At 43.0% G+C, this 21577-nt stretch overlaps 1 protein-coding gene across 1 annotated transcript; it reads right to left on the bottom strand.

Moving 5' to 3' along the window:
* Window positions 1-428: 428 nt before the first annotated feature.
* cckbrb (cholecystokinin B receptor b) lies at window positions 429-20138 on the bottom strand. Its single transcript, XM_029251813.1, has 5 exons — window positions 20003-20138; window positions 8681-8929; window positions 5024-5288; window positions 2209-2336; window positions 429-1333 (listed from the first exon to the last, which is right to left on the bottom strand). Exons 1-5 carry the CDS (start codon window positions 20136-20138, stop codon window positions 801-803), a joined length of 1311 nt encoding a protein of 436 aa, XP_029107646.1. The 3' UTR covers window positions 429-800.
* Window positions 20139-21577: the final 1439 nt, after the last annotated feature.

Here is a 21577-nt window from a genome sequence, read left to right as displayed (position 1 = left end):
GCGTAGTTAAGGTCAACATGACACCATGGCAACCGTACATGTACCGATGAGAATGAAGAACTAAATGACAATCACTGAATTACAATGTTCTGTCCAATCTGATGAAGCACACACACACACACATTTTCAGAACCGCTTGTCCCATACGGGGTCACGGGGGAACCGGAGCCTACCCGGTAACACAGGGCGTAAGGCTGGAGAGGGAGGGGACACACCCAGGACAGGACGCCAGTCCATCGCAAGGCACCCCAAGCGGGACTCGAACCCCAGACCCACCAGAGAGCAGGACTGTGGTCCAACCCACTGCGCCACCGCGCCCCCTGATGAAGCACATAAAATAAATAAATAAAACTGACAGTGTAGTTAAAGGTTTGGACTGGGGGCATTTTACACTTAATATCGGTCGCGCCCGACTCTTTGCAGGAGAATTTTCCCATCAGCGCCAGTTGCATGTTACCTGGATCCCTACCCAAGCCCCCCAGTAGGAGTCTTTTCAGTGAACCGCACTCTCGACACAACTATCCAACTGTTTTCTCAAAACACAGATGCCCATCAGTGCACGATTTTCACGGAAATCCTCCGCAGTCATCCACACATTCACATGTACTGTCATATACGGGTTGAGGCCAGTGGCTGGTACTCTACAGCATACACACGAACACAGTGCTCGGCCGGTCAACGATAGTGGTACAGAACTCAAATGCGGCGATGAACGCAAATAAATAAATAAATAAATAAAAGCGCTACGATTCGTTTCACTGCACCCTGCGCTGCCCCGCATTCCCTGTGGCAGGTGTTGATCAGGGCGGCCCCACGGTGCTGACAGTTGTGTAACTGAACTTGGAGAGCGAGGCACCGGTAGCGGTGATGTCGTCCTCGGCCGGGTGTCGGGGGCGGCGGCGGCGGCACGGCCTGCAGCAGCAGGCGAAGGTGGCCAACAAAGCCTTGCGGAAGCGTTTGTTCATGAAGCAGTAGATGATGGGGTTGACGCAGGACGAGGTGTAGGACAGCAGGTGGATGAATGAGATGGGTGCCCCTGATAGGGCACGCTGAGCCGACTGCAGGTCAAAGGCTTTCCACGTGTTCGCTGAGTAGATGGGCATCCAGCAGATGAAAAACAAGGCCACGATGACAATCAACATGCGGATCACCCGCCGCTTGGCCATTAGCCGCGCCTCTGACGTGTTGCTTCGAGGCCGGTCCACCTTGGCACCACCTGCAGGCGCCAGCGCTGACATCTCCATGGCAGCAGACCGCTTTGCCACCTGCATGTAGCAACCATCGCCCTCGTCACTACCGGACGACACCATGCCATTTAGACCGTTCTTCTGGCCTGCAGTGTTGAGAACACAGCGGGAACCCACTTAGACAAAATTCATCCACCGCAACATCCAAACGGCCAACTGAAAGGCCCTTCAGCAATCATGATACCCAGATCTACCGACCATCGAAGTATTACCTCTCAGCTACATTCTCATATTATAAAGTAATGAGAGCAGCCCTTATCTCCTTAGTGACGTAAGGTTTAAGCAAAGCAAGGCAGCTCAACATCTCCAAAAGGAAATGACCTAAACAAGAACCTCAAAATAAACCCCTGAAATGAAGCAGTGACTCAGAGAATGATAGATATTTGCAAACTCAATATCTTAGAGGAAATGGGAGTATACTGCACAGTGCTCTTCAAAGAGTGCAAAGATAGAAAGACAGCAACGTCTGAAAGACAGTAATTCATCTCAAGGGCCATTTACACTAATTCAGCGGGCATTTAATCACGGTTATTGCAGAGTGACTGTGGATTTGGGGAGAACGAGACTGGAGACTGGAGAGTACTGCTTGGTGGAATCCCCCACCTGTTCTCCTCTACTGCGTTGTCTACATACAAACACCCCTTAATCGCATCAAGCGAGGAAGGCAGAAATCTACACCTCTGCTCACCAAGTCATTTGGAATTTAATTGCCAATTATTGCAGTTTTCTACAGAGGTGTGGCTCCATTTTCAAAACCATATTCAATATGTCCAACAAGTGACGACACCCAGAGAACTCAACAAAACACTTTTTCAACAGCATCAGTATAGCACATTAGTAGAATCATACTTTACAGTAATAACTATACCAATTACTGTACAAGACAATTCCCAAAGAGACTACAAAATTATTTTGTTCACCAAACCACTGCTGGCTAGGAATAAAATAAATAGTCCATTACCATTGGATTCTTTTTTCTGTTCCAACTCAAACTGTATTCCTCGGTAGAGCTCTCTGGAGATAAGTCCATAGGCAATGATCATCACTACGCCAGGGATGAAGAACAGCACAAAGAGCAGAAGGATGTACCTGAAATAAAGATACATTAAAGTAAAAATGAGCTCATATCTGATACAGGAATCTTCAGGTCCTCCTCAACTTATGACGGGATCTGTTCCAACAATTTCATTGTAAGTCAACTTTGTCAGAAATTGAAGATCTCCTTATATCGTCTTATATAAACCAGGGCATATCAACAATTCATATGCATGAATGCTACGCTGCAAAATAGCACTTTGCCATGTTTTTCCACGAATTTCACACACCATTCATGTTAAAGTAAGTCTAATAAAGGATAAGAATGACATTAATAGCGTACACTATCAAATATCTTTATAAACTGCAGTGCTGTCTTCAGTTTAATTTTTAAATCTGTTTTCCTTTGTTTTTTTCTTTTCTGCATCACCAGAATTCTGTTTCTCACTTGCTGGCCATTTTAAATAAAAAGTAAAAGTTTTGTAAATAAAAACAACCTTCGGCAGACACATTGACTGAGTCAATAGGAGATACAGTATGCGTGCCTTATGTGAGACGTGCGGCCAGTTGACGTTATCATACAGCTGATGAAGCCCTTGAACATTACAAGCAAACATCAGGATTCTGTAATAGTAAAATAAGGTTGTTGGGATGGGCATTGTCAATCCAGGTTTTTTAGAAGCTTGCTACAAGGCAAGATGGTAATGTAGGGGTTAGCGCTGCTACCTTTTACCCCAAAGGTTGCAGGTTCAACTCCCACCTCCACCTATAGTACCCTTCAGCAAGGTACTTCCCTTAAATTGCTATAGTAACATAATCTAGCTGTGTAAGTAATTGTAGGTAACTTAACATCATAAATCACTTTGGAGAAAAGTGTCATCTAAACATGCAAAAACGTTGTATGGACCTTTAAAGTAGTTGTTTGATCCTTTTGGCGTCATTCACAGTCCTGCTTTTACACATGTAACATAACTGAGGCTCTGGGCGTTTTACCGGACAAATATAACAGACTTGCCATTGTACAGTACATACCCACATTTAAGGGAAGTAAAGGCCTTCCTTTAAAAGCTAATAGAGCTTTTAAAACAATCCTTTCCCTAAAATAAGAAAAAGCCATTTTATTTTATTCCGTTTTAATGGTGGGTGAAGTATTTTATTTCCCATTGTCCTTACATAACACTGTTCATGTTCATCTGGATGTGACTTTTATGTTTAAAAGCAAGATATTTGCAGTAAGGGTTATTCATCACCCATTTGTTTGATGCATTTAATTACATTACAGCTTAAAAGCTGCCTTTTAAAAGTAGAAATTAAAGAATCCCTCATACAACTACTGCAATGGCAAGTAATTACAGAGACCGCTACTAAAATATTCAATGTACATTGCTTGACTTTTATCCTAAGACTTGTGCAAACAAAAAAATCAAGTACTGAGAATTAAACCAGAAAACTCCACAGACTAAGAATGTATATTTATTTATGCAAATGTTCAAAGTTGTTTTTAAGTATATTTTTTATTTGGTTAGTTCCACTTTTGTTTTTTGTTTTTTTAGGTTCTGTGCTGTTTGTCAGTTAGCGGTTGTTTAAAATATAAATTGATGGTTCTCAGCAAGGATTTGTCACTTGCAGCTCACGGTCTGGCTTTTGGTAGGAAAAAATACTCCCTGTTAAGGAAGGCAGTTAATTTGGTGATGCCAGCCTCCAATTCGCAACAGCTCACTGGGCGGAGCAATTAAGGCTAGAATAAATGCAAAGACATGCATCTCAACACACCTACTAATTACCGAGACGCTGTGGGCAGCATCTCCCCTTCGCTCGCTATCCCTGGTGGTGAGGTGACTAATAAAGTGAGCACGCTTGTCTGCCTGTTGTTTTATTCAGTGTTGAGCGTGCAGACTTGTTTTCCTACAGTAATGATCAGGTCTGGTCATGCAAAACATCCCATTGTCTAACAAGGCTCAAAACGGCCCATGTACTTGTTCAAGGAACAAAGGACAGTTAAAGATTTGTTGGAGTAACAGACGTTTTTTTTTTCCTGTAAAATGATTTTTTAATGCAGGTAAACCCAAGAAAAAATGGGCTTTTTACAGTTTTTTGGCATTTTCCTCACTCTATGTCCCTAAACTTCAGTAAGTTCAGTAGAACATCTAAGACAAAGACAGTGAACAAGTACAGGTACAAGAGCTCATCACAAATGCTCCATTAGCTACCAGTCCTGAAAGAAATATGAATCTCAGCCAATCTCTGACAATTTTAATGTCCAAGACCAAACTCCCTGGATGGGTGTTCAAGGCCATAACCTGACTGAAGTTCTCCCCTCCAACCAACATGGAGATACTGCCATAGAGCACAATAGAGCTGTGGAAACATTAGTAAAACATCATGGTGGCACAGCAAGTAGCACTGCTGTCTCACAGCGCCTGAGTTTCGTGAGAGAACATGGGTTCAATCCCTGCTCAGTCTGTGTGGAGTGTGCATGTCCTCCCTGTGTCTGTGTGGATTTCCTGTGGGTGCTCTGGTTTCCTCCCACAGTTCAAAAACATGCTGTTCAGATTCACCCATTATGTGTCAGTGACAGAGAGAGTGTAAGTAGTGTATCTAGCAGTGTAAGTGACCTTGGTGAATAAGGTGTGTGGGCTGATAGCACTACATAGAGTTCATTGGAAGTCACTTCGGAGAAAAGTGTCTGCTAAATAAATAAATGTAATGTAGATATCAGAGTCAAAGCTTGTGGATCTCACCAGGACTGCTCCACCTGACTTCTGGGCCAGCTGATGCGGCACATATGGGCTTGGGCTGTAGAGTTGGATTTGGTGAAGGTCACCAGGCGGCTGAAGATGGGGTACGGTGCCATGATGATGAGGGACAGGACCCAAGTAGCTGCAATGACCCGGTAGGCGTGGGACCTGGTCTGCCACGCCCGTGACTTGAGTGGGTTGCAGATGGCACTGTACCTCTCGATCGCTATGGCAACAAGGCTGAATGTGGAGATGCTCACAGATATTCCTGCAATGGAAGAATATGGCAGAGACCCCAGTTGCTTTGATATAAAAATTGGACCACAAATACTCAATGGATAAAGGTTTTAATATGTAAAATATCACCGAAAAGTGCCGTAATACCATGTTTGGGGGTACTGGGAAACCATTTAGAAAATCAGGGTTCACTTGTTCCATTGGAATGAAGACACAGTAAACACTAAACAGCAAAAATAACAAATAAGGAACCAAAGCCTGAGAGGTAGATGACAGTGAGAGGTTTCGAAAGGCAATGAATCACACCAAGCAGCAACAGGAACCAAAAACGAAATCCAACTGCTGTAAAACAGAATGAAAGGTTTAAAACATCTAACTTCTGCTGCTAGGATACATTTGTGCCACTTAAATCCTCTTCTCACTGCCTTTATCAGTGAGAACCATGAATCTCTGGCCTTCAGGACAGAATGCAATGGAGACGCTGAATGCTTCTATTCACTGATAAAGAAAAAAAATACATAATTTTACACAGTGAGATAGTAGAAAACACTTTAATTATCCACAGTTGGTGCACACATGTTGACGTGTTTTGAGGCTACGTCACTCTGCAATCTCGTTGGTGCAATCCAGTATTTTGCCAAGTACACAAATAAAAATGAACGTTTTAAAGCCGCCGAACGTCGCTGTACCCGTTGAACATCGTGGGCTCTTAAACATCCACTTACCGGGGAACTTCCTCTAACTTTTGCAAATTGAGGCACCGTGACATTGCATACATGTTCTCAGATGCAGCCATGAGCGGGAGTCAGCCGAGCAGGTTCCCTGTAATTACAGCAAGCCCTCCGTTTCTACAGAACAATGCCTGAGATATGAAGAGGGTGCAGAGCGATGCGAAAGACAGCTGTCTTTTGTCTAACCATTGTTGCTCGGCTAATTACGTTCTTAGTCACAACTGATTGAGTCATTACGGCTGTCAAAATTGAACACTTCTATGATTATTCTCACCCTTGCTAGAAGCCAAGGCTACGCATATATTCCAGACCTGGGAACTCATAAATTTGAACATAACAAAAAAAGTCATAAAAAGTTTTCATATTCATGAAGCAGTTAATGAGTTAATTCATTTGACATTGAAAACACAACAAATTTCTTCAAGCAGGGTAATGCGGAACGGGTGTTTAATATTAATTTGACACACCCGGAGCATTTGTTTATGGGAAAGATGGCTGTCTGCCTTTCATGTTGACCGGGGGCCCTTGATCCGATTCCTTCCAGCCTAAGCTGAAGGCAGAGGAATTAATCTTTACTTTACAAATCCGCTTCTCTCCCAGTTAAATAAACATTTTCAGTCAAGTCTAGCATTGAAGTGAAATCTCCTAGCAGCACATGGGCGAAGAGGGGCAACTCCAGAAAGTAAACGGTGGTCAGCGATCACAATGTTCTGGCTGAACTTGTTCAGTGACCAGCCTCTCGGGGTTGCACCCCACAAATGAGCGCTAAGGACCTACTCCAAAATTCATTTATTTTTCTTGTTCTCCTTCACCCTTTTGCTGTGACCTTCATCCAGTCTTCTGGTAGATGGGCTTTAATTTTTAAATGCATGGAAGCCTGAAGAATCAATATAAGGGACTGATAGGCTTTGGAAGAGCAAAGAACTCAGACTCTGAGAACGAAAAAGAAAGAGTTCTTTATTTTCTCCCAATATTTCTGTTCTTCCCTGACTGTCCTTTAATACCTACTCTTTCAGTTCTTTCAGTTCTTCTCCGCAGTACTTCAAGATACCCTATCCAACTTTTGATCAGTGGGTTATCAGTGTAAAGTAAAAGATGGTACAAATTAATATGTAAATTAGGAACACTGACTATTAAGGAAATACATTTTTTCTGGCGCCGATAAATCAACACAGTTATGTACCTATAGAGGTGCACTGTGTTCTGAAATATGAATTTATTCACCCTTCAGAAGAAAAAAAACCTGAAGTATAGTAAATCCTCTTTTAAAATGTTGTTTTGGTCGCAAAGAGCACACACACACACATTTTCAGAACCGCTTGTCCCATACGGGGTCGCGGGGAACCGGAGCCTACCCGGCAACACAGGGCGTAAGGCCGGAGGGGGAGGGGACACACCCAGGACGGGGTCGCAAAGAGCAAAATACATATTTACACTAAAAAAAATATGATTCTGTGCAATTCATGATTAATGTCTCAAATAGCAAAACAGGAGCAGTCAGTAACAAAATAATCCTTTATCCTATTTGTATCATTCTCTAGATCATTTGAGACAATCTATCTTTAAAGCATTTTGAATATCATTCCAGGATAACGGATGAAAAGTAGTTAAAGTATGTTACACTAGGTGTTCTTAGGCTTTAGAACCAACACAAACACTATTAGGGAGTGAGTTGTTCCAGGATCACCTCATAAAAATGTTAAATTGGTACTAATTGCTCTGACTGACATGGAATCATGTAAAGAATCTGCCTTTCTCATTAAAATTACAGTTGTAGGTTCAAAATTAAACACTTTTCAAAGCTATGTAGAAGCCTTTATCTATACCAGAGTTCCTTTTCAGACATGAACCAGCAACCTTTGAGTCTGGAATCTATATGTGCACTAAAGATGGTACCCAGAGTATGTATTTAAAGCACATGAGGTCACATTAGATGTTTCTCCTCAGGTGATAAGGACAGATCACCACCGATGGACCATCACTGGTGTGGTGATGGGGTTCAGTGCCATCGTCCGAAGCCAGGTGCTCCTGGTAGGCCTTCCCTTGGTGAAGAGCTCTGAGGGGTAGGTTTAGAAGAAGAATGGTCCGCTAAGATCCCTATGAGTACACATTTGAAAACTGAGCGTGCCTTGTCCGATCTAGAGTTACCAGAACCCACCCCTGGAACTAGGCTGGCAAATACCTGGTGGCAAGGTGACCCACACAACCTAGTCCAGCTCAGCCCAAAATGTAGATGCGGAGCCATCTTGTGGGCTCACCACCTGTAAAGTGAAGGGATGGAGTCGTAGTTCTAGTTATAGTTCTGGGAGAGTCTCGGCATGGAGTCACTTCTCCTCCAGATTGAGAAGACAGCTACGGTGGTTCAAGCATATCATAAAAATGCCTTCTGGTCGGCCTCCATTGAAGTTATCCCAGGCACATCGTACTGGGAGGAGACCCCGGGGTAGACAAAGGACATGCTGGAGAGGGTATATCTCACAGCTGGACTGGTAACACCTATGGATCCTCCAACAGCAGCTGGAGACTGTGGCTGGAGAAAAGAAGGTTCGGGAAGGCTTGCTCAGCCTGCTACCACCACGACTGTCGCCGGGACAAGCGGAAGGAAACCTAACCGAAAATGACACATTTGCTCACTGTAGCTGTCATTTCAGAGTTACTCCTGACATTTTCAGCAAAGGTGACATGACCTTACCCATGAGGTAAGCAACAATCTTGCACATGGCAGCTCCGAAGATGAAGTCCTCCAGTAGGTTGGGGATGAGGGTGAAGGGCATACAGAAGACAGCCATCATCAAGTCGCTCACGGCCAGTGACAGCAGGAAGGAGTTGGTCACTGTGCGCATATGCTTGTTCACTATCAGAACCATGATGATGAGGAGGTTGCCAAACACACCCAGAAGGAAGATGAGCAAGTACAGTAGGATCCGTATCGAATCCATCTCTGAAAAAGGGACAAAAGAAATCAATCTTAGTTCCTATTAGTGCCACTGAAAGCTGATTTCCATAACCCATACTGTAGTTAGATACATAAACCCTCTACTCTCAATGTTTTGCAACCAAGAAAGAAAAGGAGATACTGAAATAGATTACACCATGTTTATTAATGCTCTGGTTGTTTACTTTTGTTATGGTTTATTAAATGATTATCACATCCGTGCTCACCTCCCGGCATGACTAACAGAAAATCAATACCTAGGTTGCTCAGTAATTTCCTCACATTTGTAATTTGATATTACAATGAGAAAACAGATTATTATTTTTTTTGTCTGCAAAAATGAACATCATCAGGGTTTAAATTTAACTGTTCATTTTAAATAATGGTGACTATCACTGTTTTAAATGTAACAGCATGGAGCTGATAAAGCTACCATCCATCACAGGACTTCAAACGGAGGCCACACCCTTTACCAGAGAAATAATACCACTGAGGACCATTCTGTAGATGTACCATCTTTTGTTTTCAAGGAGTCAACGTCTGAAGCTAAAGCAACCTGCAAATTATTCCCCAAGAAGGGAACAATTCCTTTTTGTCACTGCCTTTCTTCCCTATACATAAAGTGTCAATACAAACACGTCAACATAGACAATTAAAAATACACATTTCCTAAATCTGAGAATTATATTTAAGGTCTTGCAGCCAGGTAGCCAAGTTCTCATATCACCTAAGAACACAAACCTGCCTTTTTGGCACCCATCAAACTAAAGGTCAGAAACCTGGCCCTACACTCAGACAGGTTTCTGTAGCAAAGACTCCATCGTGCAAAATGAAGTGCATTCAAGTAAACTGGACCACTGGTTCAATGGTTTGACTTGCATCAACTCCCTCTTGATAGAGATGTCTACCTACATCCACTGTAAAAACTGTATTTCTCTGTGGTGTTTATCACAAATGTAGCCCACGTTGACCACTCCACAAAACGATGACATCCGTTTTACCAAAGCTAGGTCTGTAGGATTCATATCAGTTTGATACATCCTACTCGATATGCCGCTAACTTCTGATGAACTAAAAGCTCAATTTAATCGACATACCTTTGCACATTGTTCAACAGCACAGCATATTGAGTAGTTCCTGCTGACAAGGGGTTCCCAGTATTGATCTGGGCTACATCCAGTAAGCTACCAGGCCATTCCTGGCCATTAATGGAAAAGTTTCTCACTGACAGATATCACAGTTTCCTCTGAAATTCGTGGAGCTGCAGAGAACTCTGATTATCGAAGGGCAGCCACCCAGGACTGCACTAATAACTGGCAAAGCCCTTACCTTATGATAGAGGGGTTATAAGGATATAGCGCTGCTGCCTAAACTGCTAATGAACGGCGTATTGATGGTAATAAAAGAAAATGTGAATAAACGTATGCTCAAAACTGTTCTTTGTATTTAATTAGCCTGAACAGTGCGCTGATTGCTTGCCTACGAATGCGTTGGTCCTCTTTCGAGAATTTCACCAAGGAGTGTAGCATTTATCAAAGGCTAATTACCTGAACTGCATAACAAAGAAATGGAAATAGGATTTTTTTTTAGTCCCAGCTGACAGTGTGATCAAATTCCAGTTCATTACAGTTCATTTATTCCTTGAGTAATAAATCATCTCTGTAACAATCTCTGTATGAACCCCTGGAGATGAACCAAATTAGAACGAGTATATATTCTTAACTCAAAAAGATAGAACCTCATTTGTCGTTTTAGGTGTGTGCATGACTTCTTTGACGGTGATGAATTAGGAATATTGTACAACAGACTTAAAATTTACCTACGTTTTAGAATGCCCTCATACAGGGGTGGAAAAAAAATAATGGAAGTACATAACAATATATTAATATCAAAGACCTAATAACAAGTAGGGCCAGTCTGTGTCTTCAGAACAGCTTCAGTCCTTGATGGAATGCTATCATACAAGTCCTGAACTGTGTGTTGTGAGATACAGCACCATATTTCAAGACCAAAAACCTAAATTTTTTTGAGGGATGGCAGAGGTGGTAATCTATTTTGCATTCTCCAGAACTTCCCATGAAGCTCCATTGACTTTGATCTGAGGATTGGTGACTATGGAATAATTCCTGGAATATGGCAACATCATGAGGGAATGGTGTTTGTACTACAGGGTGCACCTAATTTAGTAAAATGACCTCATATTCCTCGCCCATTATGCAATCATGCAGATCAATCATCAGACCTAATGACTCCTCCCACAAAATGAATACCCATACCATTACAGGCATTCATTCACTTCTGCTGTCATTTTTGAGGCTATGCTTTTGGGGCATTTAACAACCATCATGTGAAGTGTGTGTCTATCCCTGTCCGTGGTCAGCTTGTGACCACTGTTCATCTTTGCAGATGCAATTCATCTGTGTTTGACATATGTTGCCGTTATTTTTGAGACTGTTCCAATTAGACATTCAAAAATTTTGCAATTCTGGTCACTTGCAGTTTGGACACCAACTGTCTGGCCTCTTTGGAACTCTGAAACTTGACTGGAAATGACTCACCTTTGCAGTTGTGTTTATAATTGTGATACTAAATCACAATTAAGTCAATGTTAAACCATTTTTCCATGTAGTGTTTCTGTTATTGTGTCCTCCCTGTATATATAAGTTCCTCTGTTATATACTGTAAAAAGTAAGCTCCTGTAACCTTCAAAAAGCAACAATAGAAATGTAGGTATTTTTAAATTATTGGAGAATCCAAGTTTTTACTTTTACTCTTTTTTGTGGTTTGCATCATACTGTACTACTTCATGAAAACTGCAAGATCAAACACTTTTCTCTGTGTTTCACTAACTGCTTTTCCCCTGGAGCAGTGGGACTAGCTCCGAAGGGCAAGCCAGAGTGGCGACCAAAAGATGTGGCATATGCAAGTTAACCATGCTTCAGCTTGGCTCCATCACGCACCATCCTCCATCACCGACCTCTAGCAGATCTACAGTCATCCAGAGGATGCACATTAAGGTCTGTTGCCAGCAGAAATTGGGATCAAGGATTATAGTTATGCAAGTGCTTCCAGGAGTCAAAAGCAATGTAGCACTATTACAGCTCTCTGTGAGATAGACACACATGAGGGGGGTAAGGGGTTAGAGGTGGCATTCCTGTTAAGTGAGGCACCTGACTAAGGTGCAAACTTACTAATAAGTGTTTATCAACTGCTGGAGAACCTGACACCCAGTATGGGAACTTGTTGATTGAAAATGCAAACAGTGTCAAGGGAATGGTGTCACAGTGATGTGTAATAATGGCTATAGATGACCAAATGGAAGAAAACACGTATAGGCTTCAGATCCTGGAGAAACAGGGCCCCTTATTTGGCTGTAGGGCCACAGCATCTAAGCCAGGATAGAACAGGTATGAGAGCGCAAGGAGTCTGCAAAGCTGGTACCATCTATGAACCTAAACGCTATACAACACATCAACATGCTTTGTCCTGGCTTTCATCAGTTTTGTCAATACCTTCTGCCTTCTGAAGAATGAAACAAAGTCTGGAAAAGCAGCAAAGGCCATCAGCATACTCGGTTACACTGCCACTCGACTGATGTGAGACCTTAAGAGTGATTGATCACAATGCCATCGGTAAAGGTCCAGAACTGGCCTTGAGTCCTGATTAAAGTGTCTGGTGTTGAGACGGAGAATAGCAGAAAGAGCCATTATATCCACAGGAAGTGGTCAAACAGTGAGACAAAATATACTGACGCGAGACACCACTTTGCACTGCAAACTCACGCACACTGTCTGAAACCACTCGTCCCAAGCAGGGTTGCGGTGAATCGGAGTCTAACCCAGCAACACAGGGCGCAAGGACACACCCCGGAAAGGAGGCCAGTCCGCCACAAGGCACCCCAAGCAGGACTCGAACCCCAGCCCCGCCAGAGACCGGCGCTCGGCCAAGCCCGTTGCACCACCACGCCTCCCTGCGCTGCAAACTCATAACAATGTTTTTTTGTGTTATTATTATTAATTTGTTGTTAAGTGGATTAATGCAGCCTCATTAAAGAGATTCTTTAAAGCGGTGAAACCAGCCAGGCAGCACAGACAGCAGAGAGGCAGGGAAATGTCTCCATCGCTGTTTCTATCAGGCCGAGGATCGATGTACAGCTCCGCTTCAGACAAGCCAATTAGCGCTGAATGTCACTTCTATAGGCAGCTACTTGAATAATGTGCTCCGGCAAAACAGCAAGCAAGCCGTTCTCTAATAATAACGCATCTGTATCCACAGAGCTTCATGTTACCGAATGCACCTTCGAATGCGTTTAAACTGCTCGTTGCTTTGGAGAAAAGAAAAGAGCCTGCGAAATGAGAGTTAAGTAAATGCAAACGTGTTGTTGAGCATTATGTCCTCAGACTCTGCACTTAGACTCAACACAAAAGTGCTGCCTTCAGTCATGCCTTTGCCCACGTGTTTTCCTACTTGCAGTTTTAGATGAATTCAATAATTTAGTACTCATTTATTTGACACTTTTCTCCAAAGTCACTTACAGTGTTACGATACTTACGATTACCATACAATTTATACAGCGGGGTAATTTTTACTAGAGTGATTCAAGGTTAGTACCTTGCTCAAAGGTACTACAGTAGGAGGTATGATCTGAACCTGGGTCCTCTGGGTCCAGGGGTGGTACCTCTAACCACTACGCCACCTGCTGCCCCCTCAAAGGGTATAAAGGGACCTAAATCCCACTGCTGGTATAATTAGGAAATCTCAGTCCATTCAAAAAGCCTAGTGAGGCTGCGGTGCCCTCTTCAGTGTATGGCATCTCCTGTATGGAACCCGAGTGCACACTGTCCAAGGAAGGTCGTGCAGCAACAAGAAGCGATAGGGATGATTCCACCCAGAGCCCCTCAGCACAGAAAACCTACAGGGTAGGTAAAAGAGGGTAACTGGTAGGCAGCCTGCCACAGTTTACCCACTGCACACACCATGAAGGGGCACTACTCCCATTTACTCCAATTATTTCCTCGCCCAAAGATGCTTGATGGAGATCCACTGCTACTGATCTCACTACTGCCCAACAGCCGGTCTCTCCCAGTCAAGCGTAGCGTCCGTAAGGCAAAGACAAGCTGGGGGGAGAGGGAGGGGGAGGGGGAGGGGGGGTTCATCCTCTCAATAATTAGCATTCAGGTGCAAAATGCCATTTAGAGAACTAAGTCATGTCGTCTAAATGTCATCTAATATAACCCATAGAGCCTTCGAGCAATTAGTCCAGGCTGCGATAAACAAGATTAAAGACTACAAGACAAAGCCATGTCCTGCAAACTAATTATCTTTTTTAATTTATTTGTCTATTTACTTTCATCATGCTTGACAACACAACAGTAATTTCATAAATAATCAGTGGACTGGAGGTGTCACGTTGAAGACCAGGTCTGCATGAAAGAGTCCCCGGACTGTTCAGGCCAGTCACCTGCGCTGTACAGAACGATTATTACAAATCCATGGAAGGGAAAAGTGTGAATAATTGTATTGCTATCTCCTCGTTTCCTGAAAAAATCATTACTTTTAAGAAGACTCGATTAGAGAACAAACACTTTTGGCGCCCACTGTACAGAGTACCAGACAATATTTAAGCAAGGGAAACGTCTTTGCATGAAATACGATAAAAGAGTGAGTGCGTGAAGCTTTAGAGTTTGTATTTACCATACCGTTTACATCATCTTTTTCTTTATGTTGCTGTGAGGACGCAAACAAATACCATACAATCCCACAGACCCATTAGACCTACAATATAAAATGCAGTAAATAAAAATACTGTAGGGCCACAGATGTTTAGGCACGTCCCATTCACGAAATTCACTGAAAAAGAAAAAAAAAAAATCACTGTGAAGGCCACTACATCAGCATGCAGGTCTGCCTCTTTGCACTGTGGTACAGGAGAGTGTGTACCTATTATTACCGCTGTGAGAATCGCCGGTCCAGTGGCGCGGCTATTCGCACATGGCGGTAAATGAAGCAGCCGAAGCGCCTCTCTGAGCAAGCAGAACAGCAGCTCGACCAGCGGACAGAAACGCGGACCTCACGCTAGAACAAGAACCCCGGAGCAAACTGGACACGGACGTCGAGAACACTTTCGAAGGGACTGGTCCCTGTGCTTTTTTTCCTACGAGACCAGATTCCAGGTATCGATCTCCGCCGCTAGAATAGTTCGACAGCCGCACAACAGCCAGTTTGGGTGAATCCCCGTGAATTTGACACCATGGGAAGTTGACAGGGCAATTTAACCCAGTATTATGGGGGGGGGGGGGGGGGGGGGGGTTCATCATGAAAAGCAGGGCCACTGAGACGAGAACAAAACTTCGGCACAGTAGCTACAGCTCCGGTGTCATTAGAGATTTTTCAAACTCTACTGCAGCGGAGCCTCAGACACCTGGAGGACCCCGGTGACCTCAATATTATTACTCACCACATAAATAAATAAAAGCCCATACATACGTATTGTCTGTAAGCTCTCAAATAGAAGAAAAAAACGTGACTAAGGCATTAAACACCGGAGGACAAAGAACTACAAAATAGCGGCAGTTACACACACCTCGTGAGTTCGAGGCAATGGTTCCTCCTAATGACGGAAAGAGCATTTTCGGCGCATCGTAAAAATTTTTCCTGTTTACGTTTACATTTATTCATTTAGCAGTCGCTTTTCTCCAAAGCAACGTCCATCTCAGCGAAAATACAATCTGTGCATTACGTGTTTACGGCGCCAATTCTGTTCATTATCCAACCCGCTGCATTTGAGACACGGTTTGTTTGTGTTTCAGTGGAGCAGCGTTTATGATCCCTTAACCTTTGACTTAAGAATAAAGAATGTAATTCCTACACACCCCTCCCTTGACCTCGTAAAAGGCCCTTCATTGTAATGCCTAGTCACATGAAGCAGGTAGTATATAAACCGTAAGCGGTCCAAGTCAGACGCAAGAGACGAGTGTTCCTGTCCAAATAATAATGCTATTTTTTTTTCCCCCCACAGCGAGATTGTTTTGCTCTTCATCGTCTTCCAGACCGAGTCTCTTTCCCATTTCAGGTTATTAATCACAGATTCACCTCAAGATACCTGACGCTGCCTTCATTGCATCAACAGGTGCGGCGATTGCTGCAGAATGCAAAAAATCCCAGCAGTCACCGGCATCGAGACCATTCCCTCGGACACCTGGGCTTTGAGACGAAACCGGTTTAGTTATTCGAACATAACGGAACTCACATTGTTCGAACTGCTAAACCTGTGGAAAACAATATAAGGGAGTAAAATGTCAGTGTGGACCAGTACCTTCTTATCACTTCATTTAAATTATTATTCACATTACTGCTGAATATGTGAACAGGAGAGCTGGTAGTGTAGTGGTTACAACTGTTGCATTTGGTCCCAAAGAAGGTTACACAGGTCTGTTAACAACTGAAGAATTTTAAGATCTTAATACCTGGCAGAGAATTTAATCAACATAATATCTGGTCTTACTGCGGGACAACAATGGTTAAAAATGATCAAGTGGGTTCCAGGTTTAAAACCCATGACATCCAGCCTTTGGATTTTTGCGAAAGATCCTTAACCCGAGCACAGTGTCCAGTAAATGAAAGATACAGGCGCAGCAAAACGACCTTTGTTTGCCTCTTTTAAAATTTAGGATGCAAAAATGAAGTTCAAATATAGTTTTTAAATGTCTTGTTTACATAGTCTCATTATATTTTTGGTAGAAAACAGCTTATTTATTGTTAGATTATTTATCTATTTGAATGGTTTTTGAAAGACACATTATTCAGAGGCCAGAAAAAAGTTTTAGAGGTTACTCTGCAATGTATATAAATGTCAGAGTGGTCTGGAAGGGATCTAGATTTGGGTTGTTGTGAGAAAACTAGGGAGAAGGAATAGAAATCTAAACAAGTAAATTAATTTTACATAAAAGGGCCACGTAAATATAATAAGAACGGTTCTTACGTTCAAAACACAATAGTACAAGTTCAAATAAATTAACGTAGTTTAATTTTCCAATTAGGATTTGCTGTATATTTTAAAAGACATTTCAAAGAGGCTGCTGGTAGTGTAGTAGTTGCTGTCTTGGGAGGCAGGGGTTGCAGGTTTGAATCCCACCTCCAGGTGTAGTACCCTTGAGCAAAGTACTTACCTTAAATTGCTCCAGTAAAATTACCCAGCTGGGTAAAATATTGTAAGTAGCCAAAATTATAAGTTGCTTACAATACAAGCATCAAATTCTGTATGTATAGTCACAAATTCAAGCGTCATATCGTTAAAAAATGTTTTTATACAAAGACCTCCAATGGGCCTTTATTTCTCTACAGAAGTCTGTTTAGAGGGCTAGAGAAGGTCCGCACAGAAACAGATTGCCTCTGTCCCCTGCGCAGAATAACACTGTAATTAAAAGTGCATTTTTTACAAGGGAAAATGGAAATGCTGCTCAAATAAATTGTAAACACCACCATCTGAAACCGAAAATTACATTAGAATTCATGCAGGGTACCACAGCCGGTAACCGATCATTGATCTCTGTACCGCGCAAAGCCGCTCAAGGCGATCTTCTGCCCTGGGCCGCAGGATTGTGCGAAAGCCCCAAAACGGCAATAAGTGAACCCTCAACGAGAAACCGCAGAGCTTAAAAACATGTTTACATCCATTTAACTTTGCAGCATGTTATGACTCATTATTCCTGCCAAGATTAACCCTTGGGTCGTGTTCCTCATAGACACGCTTTCTTTCGTGCGATCGCCGGAAGGTTTCCAGACATCCTCCACGGTGGCCATCTGGACACGTCATTGTAATGATCACCACTTTCACCGAGTTTTACATGTTTGATTCACATTTTCTACATCTGTGGTGTGTCCGGTCACAACTGGCCATAGGAAATTAATGGGTGAGACTATAATACAGAGTACAGACAACCAAATGGAGAATTCACTTTCTTGTCTCTCACACACACACACACACGGTACCATTTCAGGTAAAAGAGATTTATCGACCATAAATTCCAAAAATGGCTGTGAACGAAATTTAAAATGTAGCACAACTTTAAGAGATCATTTATGTTTTATAATTGCTTTATGAATAAGTATAATCATAACGGGCCACTCGGTTCGGACGGAAACTCCAGAAATAGAACGCGGCGGGGTTAAATAAATAAATAAATCTTTAGCCGTTTATAGGATATCCTTGCTGATCCAGAACGTGGCAATCCTAGCACAGTGGATGAAGACGGATCTGCTTTCAATTAGGGTCACACTCCGCTCGTTCGGCTGCTCTTGCTGCTCGCCGTCGAAGAGATGCTGCTTGGGAGACGAGCTCCTCCAGCGCCCGCGCTGACTGCAGGGGTGGGGGTCTCCCCTCTGAATCAGGGCACCAAAGAGTACCAACACACTATATTTAGCATGCTTCATGGGCCTGGGGATGCAAAGGCAGGGATGCAGCAATGTGTGTTTACACACACACACACACACACACACACACACACACACACCACACATACCACAAACACACCAAAGGGAGGCCAGTCCAGGGACAAAAACAACTTTAGGGACAGTTTACATCAACAGTTTCTTCATCTTATTCAAGACTCGGCTGCCAGACACCGAACAAGTAAAATATTTCAGACACTTTTCTGGCCTTAATCTGTCTAAGATCCTTCTGAGCAGATTTTTTTTTTCTAGTTATGTTACATTACTTTAAATTATAATAAGATTCTGCTGGGGCTTGTATGAAAATATTTGTAGATAACAAGTTTGCTCATTTTTTTCCCCCCCTTCAGCTGCCCGTTCTCAATAATTCTTTGGCTCTGTGTCTCTGTCTGTCCGTCCGTCCGTCTGTGTGTGTGTGTGTGTGTGTGTGTGTGTGTGTGTGTGTGTGTGTGTGTGGGAGTGCGAGGAGGAAAAAGAAGGGGAAGAGAAGGAGGTGCAGTTCTAGTGAAAGTACAGGACTGTGAGCTGTGAACTGACTCTCATTCAACAGGAGTGTGTCTCCGCCACACACACAATCACACACACACTGGAGAAAATGATCTACTAAAGCGCCACACACCTTTATAGCCCCGAGAGGAATTTAATATAAACTCCTGGCAAAAGCCAGACAGCGATGACACAACAATCAAACCAATCGCTACAAGAAAGACCAGTTCTGCGGTATGTTGTACATGTGTAGTCCGAGCACAGCAGTACACATGTACTGTGTAAAACTGGGGAATTTACTCACCAGGTCTTCTATGCATTCACCATACTTCTCACTGTTACACTGCTCTGTGTGTGTGTGTGTGTTTGGTTTCTTTGAAAAGAGCCAAATGTTAAGAGGACAGAGGGGGCAAATTTGTTGGTCGCACAAACATTTTATACATTTATAAATACATCTGGCAATTTATTTGTTGCAAGCATGTTGCTAATAATTTCTTTTTCCGCAGACAGAGAAGGCAATTTTAGAAAATATCCACAACCTTCTTAAAAATGAAGTAGTTCAGTCTTGATCTGCATGCACTGTTGACATGTCTACTACAGCCTTGCGCAAATTTACCATGTTTTACACACGTTGCTCAGTATTTCCGAAAAGACAAAGTCTTAAAGCAATACCAGTTTGTTTTCCCCAAACCACTGTGGTAAATAAGAATAAACCTCCCGGGAGGGGGCCTTACTGACCGTTATCGCACACATTCAATGCTTCACACTTTCTGTCCTCTTGAAATGGAATGACTCCATTATTATTATTAATATTATTATTATTAGTAATCATTGAGTCATAATAAAAAATTATAAGAACAATACATATTATTAATATTGTATGCAGTATTACAAAACAATACAAAATTATTGATATTCATTATAATTTTAATATATAAATAATAATAATACAGTCGGAATGTTGCTGGTTCGAATCCCTGCACATCCAGACACATTCCCTGAACGATCCATTCAGAACACGCAGCTATACACACGGGTAAATCAGTGTAAAGTCGCTCACCTGACACACCGGTAACTGCCACAAAAAGAGCGCCTCTCTTAATAGCGCCGTGCGCGCGCTCCGCACCTGTGCTCGCGGCTCACCTTTGTAGCGGGGGGGCTGGAGCTGGGGGGTCAGGGAGCCGTTGCCAGAGGTGGGGTCGGCGGTGCCGTTGGGGGTCCCGCTCGAGGACGCGTTCCTCTGCGCCGCCACACTCTCGAGCAGCTTGGGCACGTCCATGCCGAACGAACCGCAGCGGATCGCGGCCCGAAGTTACTTTGTCACCATGGTGCGGACACGCGCGAGCGGAGAGCCGCTCTCATGTCCTCAGCCGCCGCGGAACCCCTCAAATACACACACATATATATATATATATATATATATATATACACACACACACATAGACACACTGCGCCCGACTGACAGCCCACAAACACCATCGGGGTTAAAATCACGGTTTACCGAGGAAATGGGGGGGCAGGAGGTGGGTGGAGGAATACCGAGGCAGGAATGAAACGCAAAAAGCCGCGAGTGCACGTGAAAAGGAACATACTGCCCCCTAGCGGCCATGAGTGGGAACACGCGCACAAGGCGGGAGAGGAGCGCGGCCGTAACTCGTTTCTGTTCGTAACTGTAAGGTGACTTTTGTCGGATGGAGAGGGAGCTACAGGTGAGGTGTTAGACATGAGAAGCGTCACATCCATCCAGTTATTTCGCAGAACACGTGCCGGCGTGCCAGCGTGGCACGAAAGCGAAGCCGTCCCTCCATCTGTGTGTCCGTCCTCTGTATGTGTCCGTCTCATCCGTCTGCCCGTCAGTCCACCTCTCTGCTCGTCCTTCTGTCCGTGTCTTGTAAAAGTGGAATCTGAACCAAGAAGCTGAATAAAACGGTGCAGACGGTGAGGCTGAAAGCTCTTCATCTGGCGTGTTTCCACAGTAAGGCCACCGAAGGGCGTAGAGCCACGATTCAGGTGCTACACTAAACGCTCACAGTTATCAGCGTAAATTCTTTTTCTTCAACTATGCTCAGCCAGAGAAAAAAAGAGGACTGATCAGGAATGCTTTAATGAATTAAAAAGCAATCAATATTGTTCCAAATGAGATCAAACGGAGAAGATGCTACCTTTGTCAACCCCATCTAGCTTCTAATTCCAAAAACCAGATAAATAAGCTTAAGCCTGCAGATATATCAATTTTAGTTTACCTGCAACAGGCTGTTGGCATTCACTGGAATAAACAACTAATAAATCATAAGAGTCTGAATGCATAACTGTCCTTTAAGTTGTATCTGTGAATCTGGAGCATTACTAGACATGTAAAAGTACTCAAAATTAAATATTAAATCCTGGAAATGTGAGACAGGTAGGCTATGCTACCCCCACATACAATGTATGTGAACCCTATAGGGATGGTCATTATTATTACATAAAATATTAAAATAAACATAAAATATACATTTTCAATCTTAAAATAAACATATAAAATGAATGAATGACTGTGATTTACATGTCTGACTGTACTTACCTACTTGGTTTAACCAATGCAACTTGGGCTTCACTTATTTTTGCACCTGCACTACTTGTGTGTTTCTACTACACATTATTTCCTCCAAAGCAACACATGGAATTGATCATTACACACCTATTATGTCACATGAGATTGATCCTTATTAAAAAGTT

The sequence above is a fragment of the Scleropages formosus genome, chromosome 1 (assembly GCF_900964775.1).
Source record: "Scleropages formosus chromosome 1, fSclFor1.1, whole genome shotgun sequence".
Taxonomy (NCBI): domain Eukaryota; kingdom Metazoa; phylum Chordata; class Actinopteri; order Osteoglossiformes; family Osteoglossidae; genus Scleropages; species Scleropages formosus.
The sequence above is the reverse complement of the archived record's forward strand: the minus strand, read 5'-3'. Positions and strand labels throughout refer to the sequence as shown.